This window comes from Medicago truncatula, chromosome 1 (genome assembly GCF_003473485.1).
Source record: "Medicago truncatula cultivar Jemalong A17 chromosome 1, MtrunA17r5.0-ANR, whole genome shotgun sequence".
Lineage (NCBI taxonomy): Eukaryota > Viridiplantae > Streptophyta > Magnoliopsida > Fabales > Fabaceae > Medicago > Medicago truncatula.
Genome location: NC_053042.1, coordinates 1145065 through 1166890, shown reverse-complemented (window position 1 = coordinate 1166890; position 21826 = coordinate 1145065). Strand labels below are relative to the sequence as shown.

The 21826-nt window shown below is 32.2% G+C and overlaps 2 protein-coding genes across 2 annotated transcripts; one reads left to right on the top strand and one right to left on the bottom strand.

The window, feature by feature from the left end:
- Positions 1-1802: 1802 nt before the first annotated feature.
- On the top strand, positions 1803-7269 carry LOC11425674 (basic leucine zipper 9). Its single transcript, XM_003588547.4, has 6 exons — positions 1803-2088; positions 4425-4554; positions 5249-5411; positions 6057-6132; positions 6266-6391; positions 6657-7269. The coding sequence occupies exons 1-6, from the start codon at positions 1858-1860 to the stop codon at positions 6948-6950; spliced, it is 1020 nt and encodes a 339-aa protein (XP_003588595.1). The 5' UTR covers positions 1803-1857; the 3' UTR covers positions 6951-7269.
- Positions 7270-7642: 373 nt separating this feature from the next.
- LOC11431325 (uncharacterized) lies at positions 7643-19016 on the bottom strand. The gene is made up of 20 exons (XM_039831784.1): positions 18975-19016; positions 18885-18936; positions 17037-17124; positions 16721-16948; positions 16305-16391; positions 16093-16182; positions 15881-16007; positions 15443-15543; positions 14786-14954; positions 14476-14597; positions 13580-13708; positions 13387-13485; positions 13230-13287; positions 13073-13148; positions 12843-12972; positions 12427-12584; positions 9793-9865; positions 9518-9712; positions 8935-9028; positions 7643-8762 (listed from the first exon to the last, which is right to left on the bottom strand). The coding sequence occupies exons 3-20, from the start codon at positions 17109-17111 to the stop codon at positions 7897-7899; spliced, it is 2877 nt and encodes a 958-aa protein (XP_039687718.1). The 5' UTR covers positions 17112-17124; positions 18885-18936; positions 18975-19016; the 3' UTR covers positions 7643-7896.
- Between the last annotated feature and the right edge of the window lie 2810 nt (positions 19017-21826).

The following is a 21826-nucleotide window of genomic DNA, read 5'->3' as shown; positions in this document are numbered from 1 at the left end:
ATAACGACCATCTAAATCACTTAGGTTTAATTTCAAGGTTACTACATGTTTTTCATTTCATGAATCAAGGCTTTCAAACTCACATTTTTGTAATCATCCTTTTTGCTTTGCATAGTTCAAAGTCCTACGCATAAAAATTATATGGTAGACACTTTCAACAACGTGATATGTCTCTTAAAGTCATGCACGGTGCGAGATTAATTTATCCTTAAAAAAGGAGGATACAAGTCACATTATCAAGGACTGTGTGTGTTGATTTCACATATTTCAACACAAAGAGTTTAGTTCCTAGTGAGCATAATAAAGCATACAAAGAGAACTCTAGATTTAACATCATTACAGTAAAGAGAGGTAAGAGTATAAACCTAAGAGTACACCAAGAAGACAATAAATCTCTCAACTGGAGGTGTTCACATAGTGGGCTTGACTCAATTAAGTATAAAATCTACTTTTATTTGACTAAACTAGGACTTAAATTTTAAAAAAAAAAGTTAATTGATACATTGAAAACTGAAAATGACATTTATATTGAAGCATTTTTTTCTTCTTTTAAAGTGTCATTCAATGTAAAATGAAGAAAATATATTTTAACTCTTTTGTTAAAATATCTACAAAAACATCATTAAATAACAAACTAAACAAAAACTTGCCTCTATGAAATATTTCCAACCATTCAAAAGTAATTTTAATAAATTATTATCTAATGCTAAACTCAGTATAGTTTTTATCAAATTTAATAAATAATTGTCGATGAATGTTGACTAATTACAAGAAGTTGACTCACGTAAAAGATCATAGGTTAAATTATCGTTGTTGAAGTGAGGACATTTTTAATGGGTGATCCCCGTAAAAACTCTTTGAGCTTGACATATGCACTAACCCTAATGAGCACTTGGAGCGGAGCTCGCCTAAACTTCTTATTCAAATTTTATTTATTTAGGGTTCTCATAGGTTCCCTCCATCGAATGTTATCCTATTTGAGACATGTCCAACATAAATATGAATCTTTAGTTATATATTTTTGCTAACCTAGTGTAATTAGAAACTTTGACATTGGATAGACGCCCCAATCAAATCTGAGCAATTTTTGGAAAAGACATCCAAACAAATTTGATTTGTTAGACTTTGCATGGTTTTGAGTTATTTTGGATTAGTTTGCGATTTTAATTTGGATTAGTTTGAATATGAACGGCTTCAATCATGACTCAGGTCCAACCTTTTGGACATGTTATAAGTCTAATTCTCGAGTCGACAACAACCCATCAGATTTTTTATCAGACAGTACTACCTCTCAAATAGACGAGCACATGAATTGAAACCAAATTATTGAGAAGATTCATGATGTCAACCTCTCACACACCAAGTTGGTTTATTCATATTTTTAGTCTACCTTAAATAATTTTGCTCAAAAAATCAACCTAAAATAGTCAAATAGTTTGACTAATATGAGTGAGGAGTAGTAATTTTCTATTTTCAAGGTCATAGATGTTTTTTGATATACAGATAAAATGTGATTAACCAACCATTATAAACACATAAATACAAAGTGAAAAATTCTGAATTCAAATCTAAGAGACCACAAAATATATTCAGTCTAACAATCTTGATACAATATGTTGTGCTAATCTTTATGGATTTTTATTTTAACACCCGTACAAAAAATTATATTTTAAATTTGTTGTGAACATTTTAACTTTTTATTTAAACTAAAAAATAAAAAATAAAGAATCAAGGTTTCGTGTTATACCACGCATCTAATGTTTCAAATTTTGCCTATTTATAGGCACGAAGCAGCTTCTCTTAGTCCCTTTTCTTCTTCTTTTCTCTCTCCTCTTTTCCATTTTTCTCTCCTTCAAAATGGAACCAAAATGGAGCACCATTCTGCCAGCAACCTCCATATTCTCCAGCTTCGATGACCTCAAATGGATCACAGCAGAATTTGATCATGAACTTTTCACCAAGCGGCCCGTTACCGTCGAAACAGCAATCGACGACAACGATGTAAAACCGTCTAAGGTGGATCCATTCCTCGGTGTCGGCGATGTTTGCTCTGATAACATCGCCAATGCCGCCGATTTTCATAATCTGGTCAGTGCTCTCTCACTCTCACACACTATGCACTCTATCAAAAAAATCCCTCTAACGTGACTTTCAAGCTTTGCTCAAAACGTTTCCCTACTAACTATGGTTGTATTAAAAATAAACTAAAACCCATTAAAATTATTAAATCATCATTTTTTATTGCTGGTAATGGTTTTTCCTTTGGAGTTTCTACTTTGATATGTGTAACTTTGTTTATATAAATGATATATCCATGCGTGAGCATAATCGACACCCGATTATTCACCTTAAAATGTAAAATTTAGTCTAGACTATTTGACAAAAAATAATGATATATTGATACAAATTTAGAAATCAACACAATATTATTATATTAAATTTCTATTTTTTAATTCTCTTTCCCAATCAAATCGATGTTTATAATTGATATATTTTATAGCTCTATCTTGTCTTATCTAATGTTAATAATTAGTGATTAGAGATATTCCAGTTGTTGGAGGGTTAATATGTGTAAGTAACTTTATGACAAAATAATAAATTTGGTTGAAGTATATCTATGAAGTGCATGAATTTGACGAAATCACAATAACATCTGATTTTGTTGAAATTCTAAATTAATAATATTTTAGTGATTAACCGTAATTCTACCAAAAAGAAAGCAAGCATGAAACCTGTGGTTTTGTGATAGAGCTTTTGATCTCCAAATCAAAGAATTAAGATTGAATAGAATAGAGTTTTTTTTTTTTATGTGAATGGAATTTGGTATATTTAAAGGGTGAAGCAAAGGAACTTGTGAAGGCCACGTCATCAGGGACTTTGTTTAGTGATGAAGAAGGCATGATGATGTGCACTATACTCTTTTGTTATTATATTGATTATTATTATTATTATTATTATTATGATTATTGATTATATTATTGTGTTGTCTTTTGAACTCGTGGGAACGCACTACTTTATGAGGATCTTCACTTAATTTTTTTACATTTTTTTGTCTTTTACTTTGGGACACAATAATTGACATATTACTTAATTTGAGAATCTAAGCTTCGCCTATAGATGTTCATGTTTCAATATTTGGTTTCTTGCCATAGATTCTCTCTGCATAAGGTGATTTATTTTCGAGGTATAGTCAAACATTAAACATGCATGGACACAAAATTAGATACTTTTATTTCAAAAGGAAGACTAAGACAAGGATTTTATTGGCTTCCAAACCATACAATGGTTATTCGCTATATATGTTGTTGCGATAGAGGTCTGAAGTCAACATAACTAAATTTCTTTTTAATGTATTAGTTACTAATTGACGACCAAGCTTTAGACATGTCTCTCAAACGAGGGAAGCGAAAAGATTGATGTAATGAGATTTCTATTTGAATGAAGGAACAGAAAAAAACCCTATTTTTGTTGTTTGGTTAATATTTAGTCGAAGATTAATTTATTTTTTGCATCATTATCATATCTAAATGATATTTTCTCTCCTCTCCAAGTTCCTTCAATATCACATGTGATCTAAAATTTAGTAAGATGAATTAGGTTACCCTATGCTTCTCCTAAAAAAACTAACCAAGAAAATAATGAATTATAGCAATCCCTCTCTTCTTTTCTATTATATATTTTCAATCAAACACTATTAAAAAAATCACTTGTTTTACAAGTGACAAATTGAAAAGGAATATGGTAAAAAATGAATAGAAAAGGAATATAATAGAGCAACATGGGTCATTCCTTTGGCCTTCTATAAGAAAATTATCTCCCATGCATTGCATCTATTAGGTAGTTAGCCAATAGACTCTTAACAAATATGTATCACTCTATATTTACTTTTCATGAAGTGGTCCTAAGCTAGTAATAGTATTATTGCCCACAATCTTAGTGGGTCCTTGTGAAAGAGGTGGAGTGTTTTGTTACTTCCTTTTATAGCTTAGCTTTTCTATGTTGTTTTTATTTAGGGGATCTTCTTTTATGTTTTGATTTATACCTTTTGCTTGGAAAGCAAAAACAACCTAATGAATTGTTTCTTTTTTAAAAAATAAAGACGTGTAAATGAAAGGAATATCCTTAAAGAAGGTAACAAATCATGCTACATATGAAAAATTGATTAGGCAAAATTGAGTTGCCAACCTATTAATTCAGGAAAAAATATTTATTATCATGAGAGAAGTTCGATAAGAAACGAAAGAATTCTCTAACCACGTACGATCTCATGTATGATCAAATAGATATAATTTGATTGGTCGAATATTTTATTTTTATGTATTTTTCTCTTTCTTGTATAACACTTTCTTGACAAATAACATTACTCTTAATCTTGTAAAAAAATAAACAATTGTTCTTAAATATTCAACCCTTCATAATTGCAGGATGCTGTAACTTCATTTTCAACATGTGGTGAACCAACAAATAATATTCTTGTTTGCTCCCAAAACCTCACTCCCAAGAACTCCACCATCACTGCAACTATTGAGTCTCAATCATCCATTTCTGCCACCGGTAATACTCTATGTTATATACATATATATTCATACATATATACCAGTATAAATTATGCTAGCAAAAATTGAATGAACAAAAAAAAAAGTAAAAAAACAAGAGATATGGTTCTTCTCTTGAGTAGATAGACGAAACGACAATAAGTACTGGAAACCAACACAAAGAAATATGTTTCTGGTCGCTAATTAAAATGTCAAAGTTAGGTTTTTTATTTTATGTTTTGTCAATAATTTAACTCTTTAAAGATATAGAAAAACACATGAACAAAATATCAATATAATGATAAATATAAAGTGGAGTCTTAAAAAAGGTCGTGTTTTTGTTATATGAATTCCATAAATTTAAGAAATCCGTGTGATCATGAAGTTGGCAAGTTGGGACCTTAAGATAATTGTAGGACTAAATTTTAAGCTCTATAGTAAAAAGATTCAAGATTCAAAAAGCAAGCTCAGAAAATGAAATATCCTTGTCTTTTTGTGTTATGATGCAATGGTTGGGGTCTTATTGATAAATAGTTGAACTATAGAATCAACTTTTTTCAAATATAACATCAAGTTACCCTTTATAGATAACTTCATTGTATGTACATTTTATTTGTCTAGCACCATAATAGTTTTATATATATTGTTCATATAGAAAGCTTAGTTTATATATATCATAGAGCTTATTTTGGATTGAATTTTATAATGGATAGTTACAAGTCCAGTGTCAGCTAATAAACCAAGCAGTAGTAGAGAAAATCAAACCAAAGGAGTGACTACTACAAGTGGTTCCTCACGTGATCCATCTGATGAAGATGATGAAGCAGGTCCTTGTGAACAAAGTACAAACCCTGTTGATATGAAGCGTCTTAGAAGGTATCTCAAACATTAATTTCAACTTATTTTAAATTCTTAATGTTGGCCAAAGCATGATGCAACTGAGTCCTAATTTAAAAAAGAGCTTTTATTAGGTTACTATATACACATGAGTTTACAAATAAAAGAAATCATAATATTTTTTTAGGGAAAGAGAAATTGTACTCTAACAAGGTGGCTTTGTAAGTTTGTATAAAATAAAATAAAATTATTGCCACATGTATATGATGATAACAAAAGGGTTCAACCTAAAGTTCACATATTTGTCAAAAAAGTTTAATTCTCTCACATTTAGTTTATGTCTTTCAACTTAGTGCATATTTGAATTTACTTTGGCCACAGTTAAAAGAAAATTTGAAGACTTAAAAACTGATTTTGGTATGCTTTGGAATTCTAATTATAAATTTATAATTGATTATTTTACTAGATTTTATTCCAACTTGAAGTTATATGGTTTGTAATTTTTGCCTTTAAACGTGATTTTATATTATTCAAATTTATTGTTCAACTTTCGTGTAAACATATCAAAACATAAATTATTTTACTCATGTTTAATCAAAGTCAATTTTCCAAAATTAATCAATCAAAATTAATTTTCGCAATCTTAAAACTAAATTCACTCTTTTGTGATTTTCATGATTTCAGGAAGGTTTCTAATCGTGAGTCTGCCAGAAGATCCAGAAGAAGGAAACAAGCACATTTGGCAGACCTTGAGGTTCAGGTAATTAATTGAACTTAGAAATTTAATTACATACATCTTTTGTAACAAAACAAAAATTAAATAGATCTTTGAAATCACTGGTTATTATTTTACAATTTCCATTATGAGAATTTTATTGTATTTTGTTTCTTAGGTTGAACAATTGAGGCTGGAAAATGCAAGCCTATTTAAGCAGCTTACAGATGCCAGCCAACAATTTCGCGATGCTAACACTAACAACCGAGTACTAAAATCCGATGTTGAAGCTTTGAGAGCTAAGGTATATATATACCACTTTACAAGTTCTTCTCCGTGTATTACGATCAGATTGCAAAAACGGAGGGAATAATAACTAACTACTTACATTTGTCATTTCAAAAGAAGGAAAAAAATGTTGTGACATATCGGACAATTCATACCGTGATTATATATCAAGAATTCAAAATCTCTATTGTTTAATGACCAAGATCATCAAATTCATTTAATATACTAGTAGTATAAATCTTGTATTGAGTTCCTAATAAAGAATTTTCTGTCCAATTTAGGTGAAGTTAGCAGAGGACATGGTCTCTAGGGGCACTTTGCCCACTTTCAACAACCAGCTTCTCCAAAATCAGAGTCAATTGAACACCACTCCGCCGCAAATCAACAATAGTAATCTCCGTTGCATGGCGCATGTTTCGCCCACCATCACCGTACATGGAAACGACGCTTCATATGGTGTTAGTGGACAGAATTCAGCTATTGGACTTGGAGATTTTGATATATCTTGCAGTCATGATTTCAACAATGGAGTTAATAGTGATGCTGTGAGCTCTTTGACTAGCTTATGGCCATAAATATTTTACGCTACCACATTATTGTAGTGTCCAGTTAGAATATCCAAGTTTGTGTATGCCATGTTTTGTATTATTAGATTTGCATGTTATGTTATAGAAAATAGTACTACTTTCTATGAAAAACTTTATATATGTGCTTAGTGGTGTATGTATCAAATGGTCTTTTTTTTCTTTAGTCTTCCCCTTGATTGTTTGTTAAATTAGTTACCAAAAATGAAGTGAGTGTGATGGTGTATAATGTATATGGAACTCATTGGTGACTGATTTGGTGAAATGTGTTTATTGACATTGGAATCATGGTAAAGGAAGTGTTGATTAATGATCTTGATTATTGAAGTAATGTTGCGAAGCACTTTTTTTTTGTCAAAACTATGCCATAATGCAATTAGACTTATAAAGTAACAAGATTACTCATTCATAAATATGCACTCTAAATTGGTAAACCACATCCTCCCCTTTCTTGTGGAGGTTTTCTTTCCCCCATTTTTAGAGGGTTTTCTCCATTCTCTTCATTTTACTCATTTATTGGCTTTCTCTTCATTCATTCCTATGCGCAGTTCAGGTATTTATAAAATGCAATGCCGAATAAGAACTTGGCACTTTGGAATAGTATAGTGTGCGAAAATCTAAGCTTAACTGAATTTATTCCTTTGAACCACGTCCTACATTTCGCAGGAGGACAGCCACATGGATTAAATTTATAAACACTCAGAAGTTGATTGATAAATTAAATAATCACAAGTTCAAATTCATGTGTGCATAATTACATACATTATTTTTCCGAACAATGTCAGGAGGCAAAGCTAGCTCTTGCATTGTTAGTTTCTTTGTTTCTTGAGTACAAGAAGAGCCCCAATGCACACATAAATTATGAAGGTGATAGATAGATAAATTGAAAATTTATACATGAATTAATGTTGGAAAGATGGTACAAAACCTTTCACCCTTAATTAATCATAGGCCTCGCTAGATTTGCATCTCCACTTTGGTTAGCTGCATATCTTAAGAAATCGTCAGGCACAGGAATGTTTAACTCTGAGCAAACAAGTTGGACAATTTTCCCGGTGACACCTCCAAAAGACATTTTGTTCAGTGTCACTGCAATTGAAAATCTGTTAGTAACATCACAAAAACCTGTAGACCCACCCATTCCCGAGTGGCCAAAGGCAATGGTTGATCCATCCTTAGAGCTAAACCGCTTAAATCCTAAGCCAAAACCCCCACCTGGTAAACTTAAGTTCTCGTACTCTCCTGCACCCAAGAACTCATCTACAATCCTAGGATTCTGATAGACCTTACCAGGAACATGGGGTCGTGGATTACTATCCAAGTTGCTACTGCCAGTATCACCACTACTGCTACTACTTGTGCTAGTGTTTCTGCCTTCTGTACCCTCAGAGTCTTCTTTACTAGAAACTTTTTCATAACTTTTATTAACTGCAGGTAAAGTTGTGACTGTCCTTCCAATACATTTCCGCTTTTTGGGGGCTTTCTGAGAAGATAATTTGGGGATATGGGTATGACTTCCAAGTAGTGGCTTAGAAGTAGAAGAATGAGGTGATGGTATCTTGCCACCATCAGCTAGGGCTGCATAGTAACGTGCAAGTGCCCGGGCAGATACATGGCCATTAGCAGCTGGTATGATAGCCCGCCGAACATTTAGTGTATTGAAAATAGGAGGTACAGAGGTTGCCATTTGAGCAATTTGCTGTGGCTGAAAGGTGGAAGGCAGCTCCGGACGACTACCGATCGCTGAGAGCTTGCTTAAATCATCTGTGTCTACAGTCAGAGCTGCAAGACGTGATTCCACCCCTAAAAATTTAAGCCGTGAAGCATGGTTACAATTTACAAAGAAACCAAAATTAGAAATCTTCAACTCCAGCTACTTAGCAATATATAGAAAATAAAATGAAAGTTCATATTATGCTCATCAGATACAAATTGCTAATCATCCTTACAAAAATAATTATTCGTTAAAACTTACCCGGGGGAATTCCTACATATAGTTCTCCTTCAATCTGGAGGGGACGAACTATTGATTCTTCAAGGATCTCCTGAAATTTCTTTCCAGATGCATGCTGTTTTGTCCAAATAAATTATCAGAACATGAGAGAAATCCTACAGGTAGCAAAATTTTACTACCAATTGCTTTTCACAACTTTGTGAAGAATTGTGATTTAAAACTAGATGCAGCCATGCCCAAATTCCTATTTGTTTTTTTATAAAAATAGACATTAATAAAAGTCTATGCTGATTGTCAACACAAGATTGGAGACATGCCACTATAAGCACACAAGTCATACACATTCAAGGTCCAAACTTAGAGCTCCCAGTCGTCTGTCATATACTTCATTTTGCATCATGAAAAACAAGAAATTAATTCTCGAACTTATTTAAATACTCTTCCTTTTTTATAGTAAAATTTTTATTACTCTTTCTTTATTCAACACAATAAAAGGATCGTTCGTTGTCTCCCTGATTAGTACAGAATTTCGTATAAAACGGGAAATTGAAAATATTGATTACTATAAGAATTAAGTTTTTGATACATGAGGTCTCGCATTTACCTCAATGATTCCACCGCACAACCAGCCAAATGACAAATAATGATAAATCTGCACCTTGCCTGGTTCAGTTTCAGGTGCCGAAATACAGATGCGGTTTAAACATTCATCCCAATCTAACATTATAAGAGGGTTTTCTTGATTTATGTCTGCCATTGCATTGTGCAAACCAGATGTATGGTTAAGAACATGATGAACCTGAAACAAGATATTGAAGCATTCATTATCAATAATAATAGCTTCAGAACATTAGTTAGGAGGAAATATCAGTATTTGACCTTAATGACTTCTTTCCCGTTCGATCCAAATGATGGCCAAATACTTGCAATATTCTCTTCAAGGTTTAGTTTTCTGCGAGATAATAATCAGGCAGAGCTATTTCAGGTTAAATGGCAAGAAATTATGTGACATCACACAGTTTAAAAAACTAAATTTTTTAACTTTAATGACAAAAAAAAAACATGACTCTATCCAAACACCAATTCGGTTTCTTTGATAACATTTACAACAACACGGCAAGTAGCTACAGTGGTAGCAGCTGCCACAGTAAAGTTTCTTTCATAAGATTCACTGTTAAACAATGCCGTAGCTGCCACAGTGGTTACCAATCCTTGTCGCTCAAATAACTCAGCATACAAAAAGGAAGTCAAACAATCTGGGGAAAACTTACTATAATTTAAAATTCAGCATTAGATTAAATTATTAATGATGGCATAAAAAGAAGTGTTGATTTGTTTCACAACTTCACAGTAAATTAATTGAAGTTAACATGCAATTGTGTTAATTGTAAGGGAAAAATCAACATATATAATCACATATACGTGTGAATGACGAGGAATGTAAACAGGTAGTTCCCTATTCTAATCCCATTTTTATGCATTTTACTTATAACTGAAAAAAAAAAAACTAGATAAACTGAGTGGATGAACTTAACATATGATTCAAGTACGCCGCCACTGAGATTTAATGTAAATAAAAAATAAAAAACTCATGATCAATGCAAGGGGTTGAAGAACACCCCAAGTTCAACAAATTCTAAGGATGACAATAGTACTGAATTTGTTTACTCTCAGATTAAGAGATTTAAATAAGGAGATAGATGATCCAAAGCTTTACAATATTAACAATAGTGTAATTCTTGAACACCAAGCTTTGACAGATGAATTATTTTTGAATTTTCACATTGATTTTGTTATTCCTAAGGATGTTATAATCCAAAGCCAAGGCAATAAAGTTTCTGCTTATTTATTCCAAATGTGGGCAATTCGATATATTTAAATAAATGCTAGTGTAATTCATTATATTTCACTTGTAATTTTCTGATGCTGCTGCAACACTTGACGAGTTTTCGAAATTGGGCATGATCAATCGTGGAAAAGGAATATATTCAAGTGCACATTGATAACACCCCATATATTCCTATCAGAGTATTTATTATTAATCTGAAATATGATTAGTATATTCTTATAAATATTGAGGGAGCCTTGACACAATGATTGGAGTTGATTCCTCGTGATGGAGATCACATGTTTGAGTCTTGTAATGTAAGGTAAGACTGCATAGATCTGTAATTGGTCCGAACCATCCCCAGATTTTTCTATGACAAGAGCTCTATAGCACAGGTTTCCTTTCAGGACATTTACTGTTTTTATTGAGGACATTTACTGTTTTTATCAAGCCATATTTTCATATTTAACAACTCTAAGAATTCAGGTCATGAGATGAGGGTCAGCGCCTACTTATAACCACAATACCTCGTTGGAGTATGTGTGTCTTAGTCTTAATCAATTTCATCCCTTAATTTTTTTTTTCTCTACGACAACATCTATTCCACTTTCACCTCATCAATCTTTTATTTTCTTTTTTGATAAAGGGGGAATACATTTACATTAAAGGAATTAGTCCCTTGATCATACTAGGGTGATTTCATGAAGGAAAAAAATCCAATTCCCCTTAACTCGTTCATCACAAATAGCTAATTTCCATATATACCCTTTTGGAAGTCCAAATCTCCCTCTAAGGTCAAGTCGTCTATTTTGGACCACACAAGGCTCTTTACCTTTATAGGTGTATTACAAGTGTTTCCTGCTCAAAATCAGTTACACATCCATTCTAATTTCTAACCTTACTCTGCTGAAGTTAATGTTGGCTGGCCCTTCGGTCCTTAGGCAATATTTATTGTCAAACATTAATTGTTTAACAATGTGCAATCTACATTACACGTCGTTGTCTTTGGTTGCGTCAAAGATTTTCATATATTAAAAGACGTTTTCTTAGTTCAACAGTTTATAAGCGGTAAGATTAGGCATTTAGCTTCTATGTAGAGTAAACTCAAGAAAACATGATCTTTTTGAAAGATTACCTAACAGATATGTTGAGACACAGGCATTGCAAGTTTGCAACGTTTTCTTGTTTTTCATTGTTATTTTGTATTTTGCTCTTATGTTGTGAAGGATTCATTGTGCTTTGAACATACTGTAATTTTTTCTGTTTTCTTTGATTATTATTAAAGAAGACTGTGATCAGGTACTGGGGATCAATATCAAATGACATTGGCTACCCAAACCACTAGCTTGCATGTCACATTCTATGACAGCAACACTATGAAGCAACATATTGTGATAAAGAGAGGATGAAAGACAAGCTAAGAAGAATGCATTTTTAGAAACAACGAAAATAGTATTTTGCAATTTTCAAAAATTCTGAAAATGTTAGATCTGTTTTAAAAAATTGTAAAAGAAAATGGAGAGAAATATTTGATCTATATCCTCTTGTGTATATTAATTAAAGTGAAAATGGAAACATGGAAAATAGAAAGTAAACAAGCCTTATTTTTCAAATAAATAAACAATAAGTTATAGTAAAAGTCAAGAGGCAGTCAAACTCGATAGTCGAAGCATCTTACAACATACCCATTGTCAACCAGCCAATGTATCATTCCTGCTGTGATACCCTTTGTGACAGAAAACACTGGAAAAAGGCTATCAGGCTTAACAGGACGGGGATCATATTTACCAAGAACTCCAGCAGCAGTGTCAATAATGACATCTCCGTCTTTGTAGGCACATACCTTTAAGAGATTGAACCAATTTATTTAAACAATTAAAATATACTCCATTTACTTGCTGGACATCAAATGCAATGGCAGCTACATTATATGTGAAAATCTGAAATACTTAATGACTTTCATAATTTTCAACCAAATCATATAAGTAAATTCCTGATATACAACCCTGGTGTAGTCTAGTGTAGAAAAACCTAGCCGGTGGTCATAAGGAAAGGTAATTAATAATTATAAACGCATTAGGAAAACAAAAGTCACATGCACCTGGATTCCAAGTATTTTATCATTATTTGCCAGCTCAATTAAAAGTTGCCTCAGCTTAGCTTCAACGTTAGAATGGACTGGGGAATCAAAAACCCATCTATCATTTACTGATGGTCCTCTATTAATAAACCTGGGAAGTCAACCTCATGTCAGCCATAGGTGAAACAAGCAATGAAGAAGATACTAATAATTTGTTTTTTTAAGAAAAAAAGAAAAAACAAATGACTCACCCACTCAAAACAGATTCTGCAAATGGCTTCATTATGTCCATATATACTATGTGAACGTTCATGGTGGCAGAAAGCCCTACATCCAAATCAGGTAAGTAAAATAAGTTGTTGGAAAGAAGTAAATATTAAAGTGGCATTACAGTGCGAGACAACAGACCTCTTAGAAGATTAAGAACTCTTCCAAATATAACAATATCACCGGGAAATGCATCAACCTGAAAAATGTTAAAAACCATTATGACTTTAACAAACATAAGATCAGCTTCATAAATTTGGAATAGAAAAAAATAATGCAAGTTTATTTCTGAACTTACAGGATTAAAGCGTTTCATTTCTTTTTTGTCAAGGTTCATTTTCTCCTGAATAACCTTCATATTTTTGGTTCTTTGATTCTCTAGAGATTTCAATGTTTCCTTAGCATCAGGAAAATACATCAGAATTAGATAAAATGAAACATCAAAGGAAGTAAAAAAATAGTATACTTTCAGGAGCTCAGGGCAAACTTACAAGCGATTCTTTTGCTGGAGTTGTTGCACGGAAAAATATAGCTGTCACCTCCATTGCCTGCTCTGGTATGTCCAGACGCAGCTTAAGCCCCATTTCTGCAAAGGCGGACAGAAGGGCCACATGGTCCCCCTATAATAAAAAGGCTGACAAGATCAGTCATCATTTAGAAATATCTTTTGGAGCTACAGTTAAGTACGGAAAACTTTTCTGGTAATCGCAATCCTAAAGAAATTGTCATAAAGAAGTGAAAATGATATGCTAAAAGAGGAAATGAAATGGCTATTGTAAACTTTCTGCCCTGACTTCCATGAATGTAACAAATCTACCCAACCAAAAGCTTATTCTGTTATTGAGGTTAGGAAAATGGCATTTACATCTCTACTTCTCTAGCACACCTTCTTAGGACCCCAACTTGCTTTAAGGAATGAAATAAAGCATACCTCAACTCAAACATCAGCCAGTACAATCAACACAGCTTTTAATCGAAAAATGGAGGGCATGAGGATCAAAGTATAGTGCAATGGGTTTCAACACCATGTCAAAATTAATCAACAACATTTTTTTAAGTATTCCTAACACTCGTATGTAGAGCCAAATAAGTTTATCCACAAACATAATCACAATATCACTTAATATGATTAAACTACATGATTCAAAATTTTACTGGCACAATAACATCGTAATTTTTGTTCTAAGAAGTAACGTTCAATTTAAACCTACCCCTTTAAATTCAGGATTTCATAGGCTAGCTTGCTCATGTAAGAGTATGTTAAATAACCTTGAAATTCTGAGATGCTATACTCAAGAAGACAACAATTATAACCACTAATTTAACAATTTATATAACTTCATTAGTATCCCTACAACCATGAAAAAGCATAAAAGTCAGCACCAACCTCAACAGATGACAAAAACATCTTTGCAAGTGCTTGCTTAAGGGTGTTTGAAAGTTTCTTCGTAAGCCCAAAGTCAAGTAAAATGGGACGATGTGGAGATTCCTTGCTCACAAGAAAATTTCCTATAATTATTCAAGTTAGAGAATCATTTCCACGAGTACATGAAATAATTGGAAAATTATTACAGAAAGTTATTATAAAATTTCTACAATAAATTGAAAAATGTTGTACATGGAAATTGGAAACATTATAGACTCGTGTTCATGTATACACAGGCACAACCATATACTTATAGAAATGGACATTATACCTGGATGAGGATCACCGTTGAAAAACCCATCAATATATATTTGGTGGGCGTAGGCACGAGTAATCTCCTCAACAATCTTTTGTTTATCTACTCCATAAGCTTCTAGTGATTCTAAATCATTCAACCGAATGCCATCCATATACTCTAAAACAAGGATCTTTTCTGTAGCCTGTCATTGGATGGAATCAGATTATAATATAAATACGATAAACTACAAAGGAAAAGGAAAAGGAATGCAGAAGAATAAAAAGGAACTACGTTTCATTTTGAAGCAAATGAAAATAAGGTACCAACAGGCATGCATACTAATTATATGAATGCACAACAACGAAAGCACTATACTTATCCATTGGATGGCAATTAGAAAAGGTCTCAACACACAACTACATAAAGCAAAAATGTTCGATTACGTTGCTATAGGACCTTGTAGAGAAATATGTAAAACTTAGGTCACTTCTACTCTCAAATAAATAAATATGTAAATTATGTATGTCTAACCAGGTCTGGGTTTGAGAAAGAAAGGCATCATGTCATCATTTTAAGAGAATAAGGACTTTACAAAAAATTTCCTTAATACTCTCAGATGCCTAAACTATAATGTCACCTTTATGAATAAATAATTCAATAATATAATATTTTATGGAAGACAGGAGATACCTGAATTACTTCTGGAATTAACACATCCACTCTATTGGGATTCAAGTTTCCATCATGTTGGTTTCTGCAGCCAAGATTTTTTGCTACAGTCCTAGTGTTTTCTACAGAAATAGAAGTGTTAATAAGAGCCAAGGAAGAAATATAAAGGAGAAGATATCCTCCACAACAAAGGAACAAATACAAAACTCTTCAAAATGGAACAGTTTTTTTTTAATAAATAGTCCATTAATTTTTCAACAACCAGTCAAAGAAAGCCCTTAAGAAACTCTGTGATAAACACCAAAGACAGAATTCACAGAGAAATTTCTGACGTGGACAGAACTAGGTAAAAATAAAGTCTTGAAAATCCAAGCAACTCGCTCCAATAAAATATACCAAAGATATTTTCAAGCACAAATTTGGTTTTACAAAATAATTTTGATAAGACCAAAAAATTACCAGCTTCAAGATTGAAGTCAAGTTCTTTAGGAGCTTCTTTGCACCATTCATCAATCATAGGATTAAAGTTATATTGTGGCTCAGCCCATGCAATCCAGTCAACAATTGCCTTTGCATTTTTTAAGTCCTGATAAACAATATAGGTCAAAAATCATTTGAAAGCCTTCAGTGACCTTGATATCCATATATTAGAAAGGTTAAAAAAGCAAAACCTCCAGTATGACTGTCTTAATGCCATCATGTTGAACTTTAACAACCACGTCCCGTCCATTGAGCAGAGTTGCACGGTGGACTTGGGCTATCTGCTTAAAATGTGCGGCTTAGATTCACATGAATCAACTCACTCGGGAAAAAAATTAATTAGAGACTCTCAACTAAATTAAAAAAATCTCCTCTAGCAGCAAAAATATCTTAAGGATCTTACCGAAGCTGTTGCCAAAGGTTCATTGACAAAATCTGAAAATAGCTCATCCATTGATTTGCCCAACTCTTTTTGTATGGTGCCATAGACCTTCAAATATAAACTACATTGAGAAGTCTGGTAGTGATGGCAACTTAAGAAAAAATTGAAATTCTCATGCAGGTTAGCAGATGATAGCTCTTATTCTTGTGTCATGGATTGTGAATTTCATTTTCAACAGAGGAAATGTGAATTTAGTTAAGAGTAAAATAAGCTATGAAATCTTATGCTAGCCATGTAAAAAACAAAAACAAAAATCTAATGCTAAAAAATAATTGGGATATATTATTTTTGAAACCTTATCATGTAAATCATCTCGCTAAAGTATTCTTTCCTATAACTACACGGTAGTAATTTTCAAATAAAGGTTTTTAGAAAACCTCTTCCAAGGGTCGAGGAGGAAGAGAATCCTGTAACTGCTTCAAATTATTTATATAAGCAGCAGGAAGAACATCTGCCCGTGTTGACATATATTGCCCAAGTTTCACCCACAAGCCTTCCATCTCTATTATCAATTTTAGAATTCTTTTAGCATTCCTCTCATGAGCCTTTGCCCACAGTGTAGCTTGTTTAGATTTGCTAAGCCATTTCTCTCGTTGTTGTACACCCTACAGACACAAATGCAAGAAAATATGAAGTTTACAAGATTTATTTATTAATATAATACAATAAACCGGAGTAACAAACATAGCTTACCTTATAATCTAGGTATACTACTATGGCCATCGTAAATACTCTAATACGTCTTCTGTAAAGGTTTCCTAACCCCATTCTGACAGGCACACTGCAAAATGAAATGAAGGTTACAGTTAATTTAAGACCAAAGATATATATAGGGCAGAATGGCTACTTTGTAGCATACATATTTACACCAAATCAAGAACCAAGTAAGTCTGATAATGACATATTTTAGAAAAGCACTGAGAAAGAAGCCAAAACAATTTCCAATCAAAGAATGCATGTTAAGGCATCAAGTATCAACACAATAATTAAAGTTGTAATTCTAAATTTTTCAACAGTATTATAAATGAAATTCTACAAGCACAAAATAGTGTGGACCTATGACTGTCCCTGTTTCAATCGTGAAGGTAATTCCTGTGAGAGAAAATGACATATAAAACCATTCATGAGCATCCACCTAAAGATTTAAATTTTTAAGGGGAGTCTGTCCTTCGCATCCGGGATCCTTACGGAGCAAGAAGACATTCCAAGCATAAACTAATTTAAATTTTAATGCCAAAGGCAGGGGCTTTTTATTCCCCTACACTTATATTACTCTGGTATACTACTATATTTCTATCCCAAAATACCATCATCAAACCAAACACCTCCTAATTAATATTTAATAGTTGGAAATCAATGTCATTGAAACATATACTTTTCCTAATGATGCACTGGAAACATCCAACAAGAAAAGCCGGCAGAGAAAAAAAGTGAATGAGCCTGGCTTTTAAAATAAAAAAATACATGAAACCATAAATTAACATAATGAGAAAATGTAGATATATCATTAGTCCCAGACAGTATTGCCAATTGCGGATCACGGAAAATAGCATGTTCAAATTCAGCTACTTATGTTATAGCCACTATTTGACAACACTTTGTACTAAATAGAGTATTGTAGAAAAATAGCAATTAGTTCAAATTCCGTTATGATATAGTGGTACAGTGCCTCTGTAGCCACTATTTAACAGCACCGATCTCAGACAGATCTCCGAATACCCTTCCATAATAACTTAGTAACTTGCTAAGCCGACCATTATTTAATGCAAGTTAATCTTTCAAGATACAGACTGAACAAGGAAAGTCCATGAACCCCAGAAAACGTTAATCACTGATTCAAACTTAAGTTTTGCAGTATAACTTTTAATCTCAAGTTCTGTTTTCAGCTACCAGACTACTAGTTATCAGAAATGAACACTTTTCTGGTATATTTCAAGAAGGATTTAGCTCATCTATTACGAGTTGGTAATAAAGCGAAACAATCAATGTTTGATATTTAATCGACCATGATTTGTATGTATATAATATCAACCATTGATTAGTTTATCAATGATTGCATTCTATGAAGCGTCGACACAAACAACAAATACACACCGGACACGGGTGATAATTTGAAAAAATGAATTAATTGAATGTAATCACACTCAGACACCTTTCAAGAATATCTTTCAACATTTCATTTCATAAGTCCAAGTTTAACTATTCAAAAACCTTAAACACTTAAATTTAATATCCACCTCCTAGGGAGAAAATAACGAAAAATTCACATTCGTTATAAGTAAAGTGACGATGATTATAATGATGATGATTAAATATGCATTAATCCTTGAAATACAAGACAAAACACTTAATAGTATCAACTAAGTACGAAATTATGGTGAATTATGATTAAATTAAACAAAATTCAATGAAAATTAAGATCATACACAATGAATTAATCAAATCGAGTGGATAAAATGGCGAAGAATAAACGAATGAAAGAAAATTCAGCAGTTGAGATATGAAGAATAGGAGAAGAGTGGAACGGTGGTGTTACGTTACCTGAAGGTTTGGAAGGATGATGAGTAAACTAACTGCTTGAATGAGAGAGAGAGAGAGAGAGAGAGAGAGAGAGAGAGAGAGAGAGAGAGAAACAACGAAAGTGTGTGTTGTGTTGTGGTGACAAAGAGAGGCTCAACTACAAAATGTAATAAAGAAAGAATGGAAATAATATTAAATTTCAATTTCAAAAATAAAATGGTAAGCATTAATTAGAAAGTAATTTAATTTTTAAAGTATACCAAAAAAAAATTAAAATATAAAAAGAAAAGTTGTTTTGTGTTTATTTTTTTGTGTCAACAGTTTATTTTCCTTACATAATTGCAAAAATTAACTTTTTAATTTGGATAAGACCGTAGGTGTGTGGTTCTATTTTATATTATACTTATATTATGTATCTTAATTTTATCATGCAAAGTAGTAATAATTTTTTCATAAAAAATTAAAATATGTGACGGAAGTCTACATATATTTATTGCTTAGACCGACTAGTGATGATGTCTTTAAAGTCATTTAAAAAATAATTTAATAATTAATCACGTTGAATCGAATTTTCTTCGAAAACGAAAAGACAAATAAGAAATGTCATAGATTTGAATTGAATATTATGTGTTCATTTTCTTGGCAACAAGGTAATGTAATTGTGTACTAGAAGACTTTCTGGGAAGTGGAAACTACTAAACTAGTGCCTTTTTCTTTTGTTGACCCTTTTATGTTCGTAGAATTAGACTCCAAGCAAAGTACAAAACGCGTTTGTATAAGCACTTTACATGTGTCACATGTTTGGTCATCCACTTCAACTCCCTTGTATGTTCATATGTTATTTTTCTCTTCTTGGGTCGGTTTGTTAAAATACATGTTTTGCTTGGCTATGGATTTTAGAATCATCCACGATAATTAAAGAGTAAATTGCATTATCCTTCCTTCAAAGATGTTTAAATTACACTCCCCTCCTCTCTTATGTTTAAATATAAACTCTTCTCCTCTCTCTTATATTAAAATCTACACTTTACTCCCTTAATATTTTATATTTATTTTTAATGATATAGTTAAAAAATAATAATCTAACCCACTTAAAAAAAAATAGTAATGCATGTCTATTTTAATATAATCAAAATTTAAATACATATTTTTTCGCTATTTTTTTTTCACAATTCCATTAACATATAGTTTTAAACCATATTATATAATATGATACGATCAAAAATAAAATTAAAATATGTGAAAAATTATTAAAGACAATAAGGTATGGTTATTTAAAAGTTAATTTTATACTATAAATTATAAAATTAATAGCAAAGTATTTAAATTTAACTATCATTGGCACTTAATTATAAAGAAATGAATTTATTTTTCTTAAATGGTGGTTGAAAATTAGTATATATCATAAAAAAAAAAATTATTTATGTTAAAATAGATTAAAGTGCAGTGAATATTTAATTATTAAGGGAGAGAGTTGTAATTCAAGCTTCTTATAGGGGAGGGGAGTGTAGATTTTACTTTTCAAGGGTGTGGAGTGTAGTATATTTTAACATAAAAGGGGAGGGGAGTGTAATTCAAGCATCTTTGAAGGGAGAGGAGTGTAATTTACTCATAATTAAATGAGTAAATCACCATTTGCTTGATGAAATTAGAGGTTGGACGTTTAACCTTATGAAATTTATGAATAGGAAATAAATATATTAATTCGTATCTAATCTAGTGTTAAATGAGTTTGTGAATTATATCATTTGTTGTCAAACTGATGTAGTATTTTTGCATCAAACAATATAAGTATTTATATCGTCTCCTCAGGGACTAGTGCGATATCACATACCGTTCGACACCAAATATCATTCTAAGTTAAAAGCTAATTTGTTGTTTGTTTAGTAACTAAGTTGCAAGAGTAAAAGTTGAGAGTAATAAGGTGTGAAACTTCTTATGATTAGAGTTCCTTAATCAAGCGTCACACGTAACCTAATGACTATACATGGATTCTACCTTTTCTTTGATATTATCATGTATCCCTCGACAACACTACCATTTGTGTCCAAACAATATTGTGAAATCAATTGTATCATTCTATCGTCAATGTCTCAAACTATTGAATGATTCAAGAGTCGGTCTTATCGTTCAATCGATGATTTCTCAATCTATTGAATGATAATAAAGCTTTAAGTTTGGATACAAAAGGTGATTATCAAAACATCAATTCCATGTCTAGAACTTATGTTTTGATAGATGATTATTCTAAACCTAGATTCAAAAGTATTTCTCAATCACAATTAAATCAAACATAAGCATTAAAGTGCAAGAATAACATCAATATCAAATCAAATGCTAGAACCATATATTTCTAGATCAAAAGATTACATGTTAAGCTAAGATCAAGTACCTCTAATCCCAACAAAGGAGATTTAGCTACTCATTGTCATGGAAGCCTTGCAAGAATGAATTGAAAGAGAAGGATTCATTACAAACTTGTGATCTCTCAACAAAATGAGGAAGAATCCACTTTCTATCACTCTCACTCTATTAGAACAAACCCTATTTCTCTCTCTAAAAGTATTACCAGTGAAAAACTCAAATCAAAACTCTCCTCTCAATTGAAATGATCATGGGCTATTTATATAAATTCTGATCTGCTTCAACTCGCCTCGCGAGCTCCTTCATTCGCCATGGCGAGTTTAAGTTCCTTCACTAGTGGGTTTGTGCCACGTCATCTGTGAGGAGTCTAGGCCGCCCTAACTCGCCTCGCGAGTACATGCACTCGCCATGGCGAGTTGCTTGTTCACCACTGCGAGTTGGAGGCGAGCAAAGTGGTCTCTCTCCTATTTTGTACTTTTCTTTGTTTTCATCTTTTCTTGGTGTCTCGAGTTAGAATCCTGCACAAATGGATAAAGTAAGATATATAAAACGTAAAAGGGCAATAATCACTTATCTCTCGGCTTTTCCCTCAATAACTT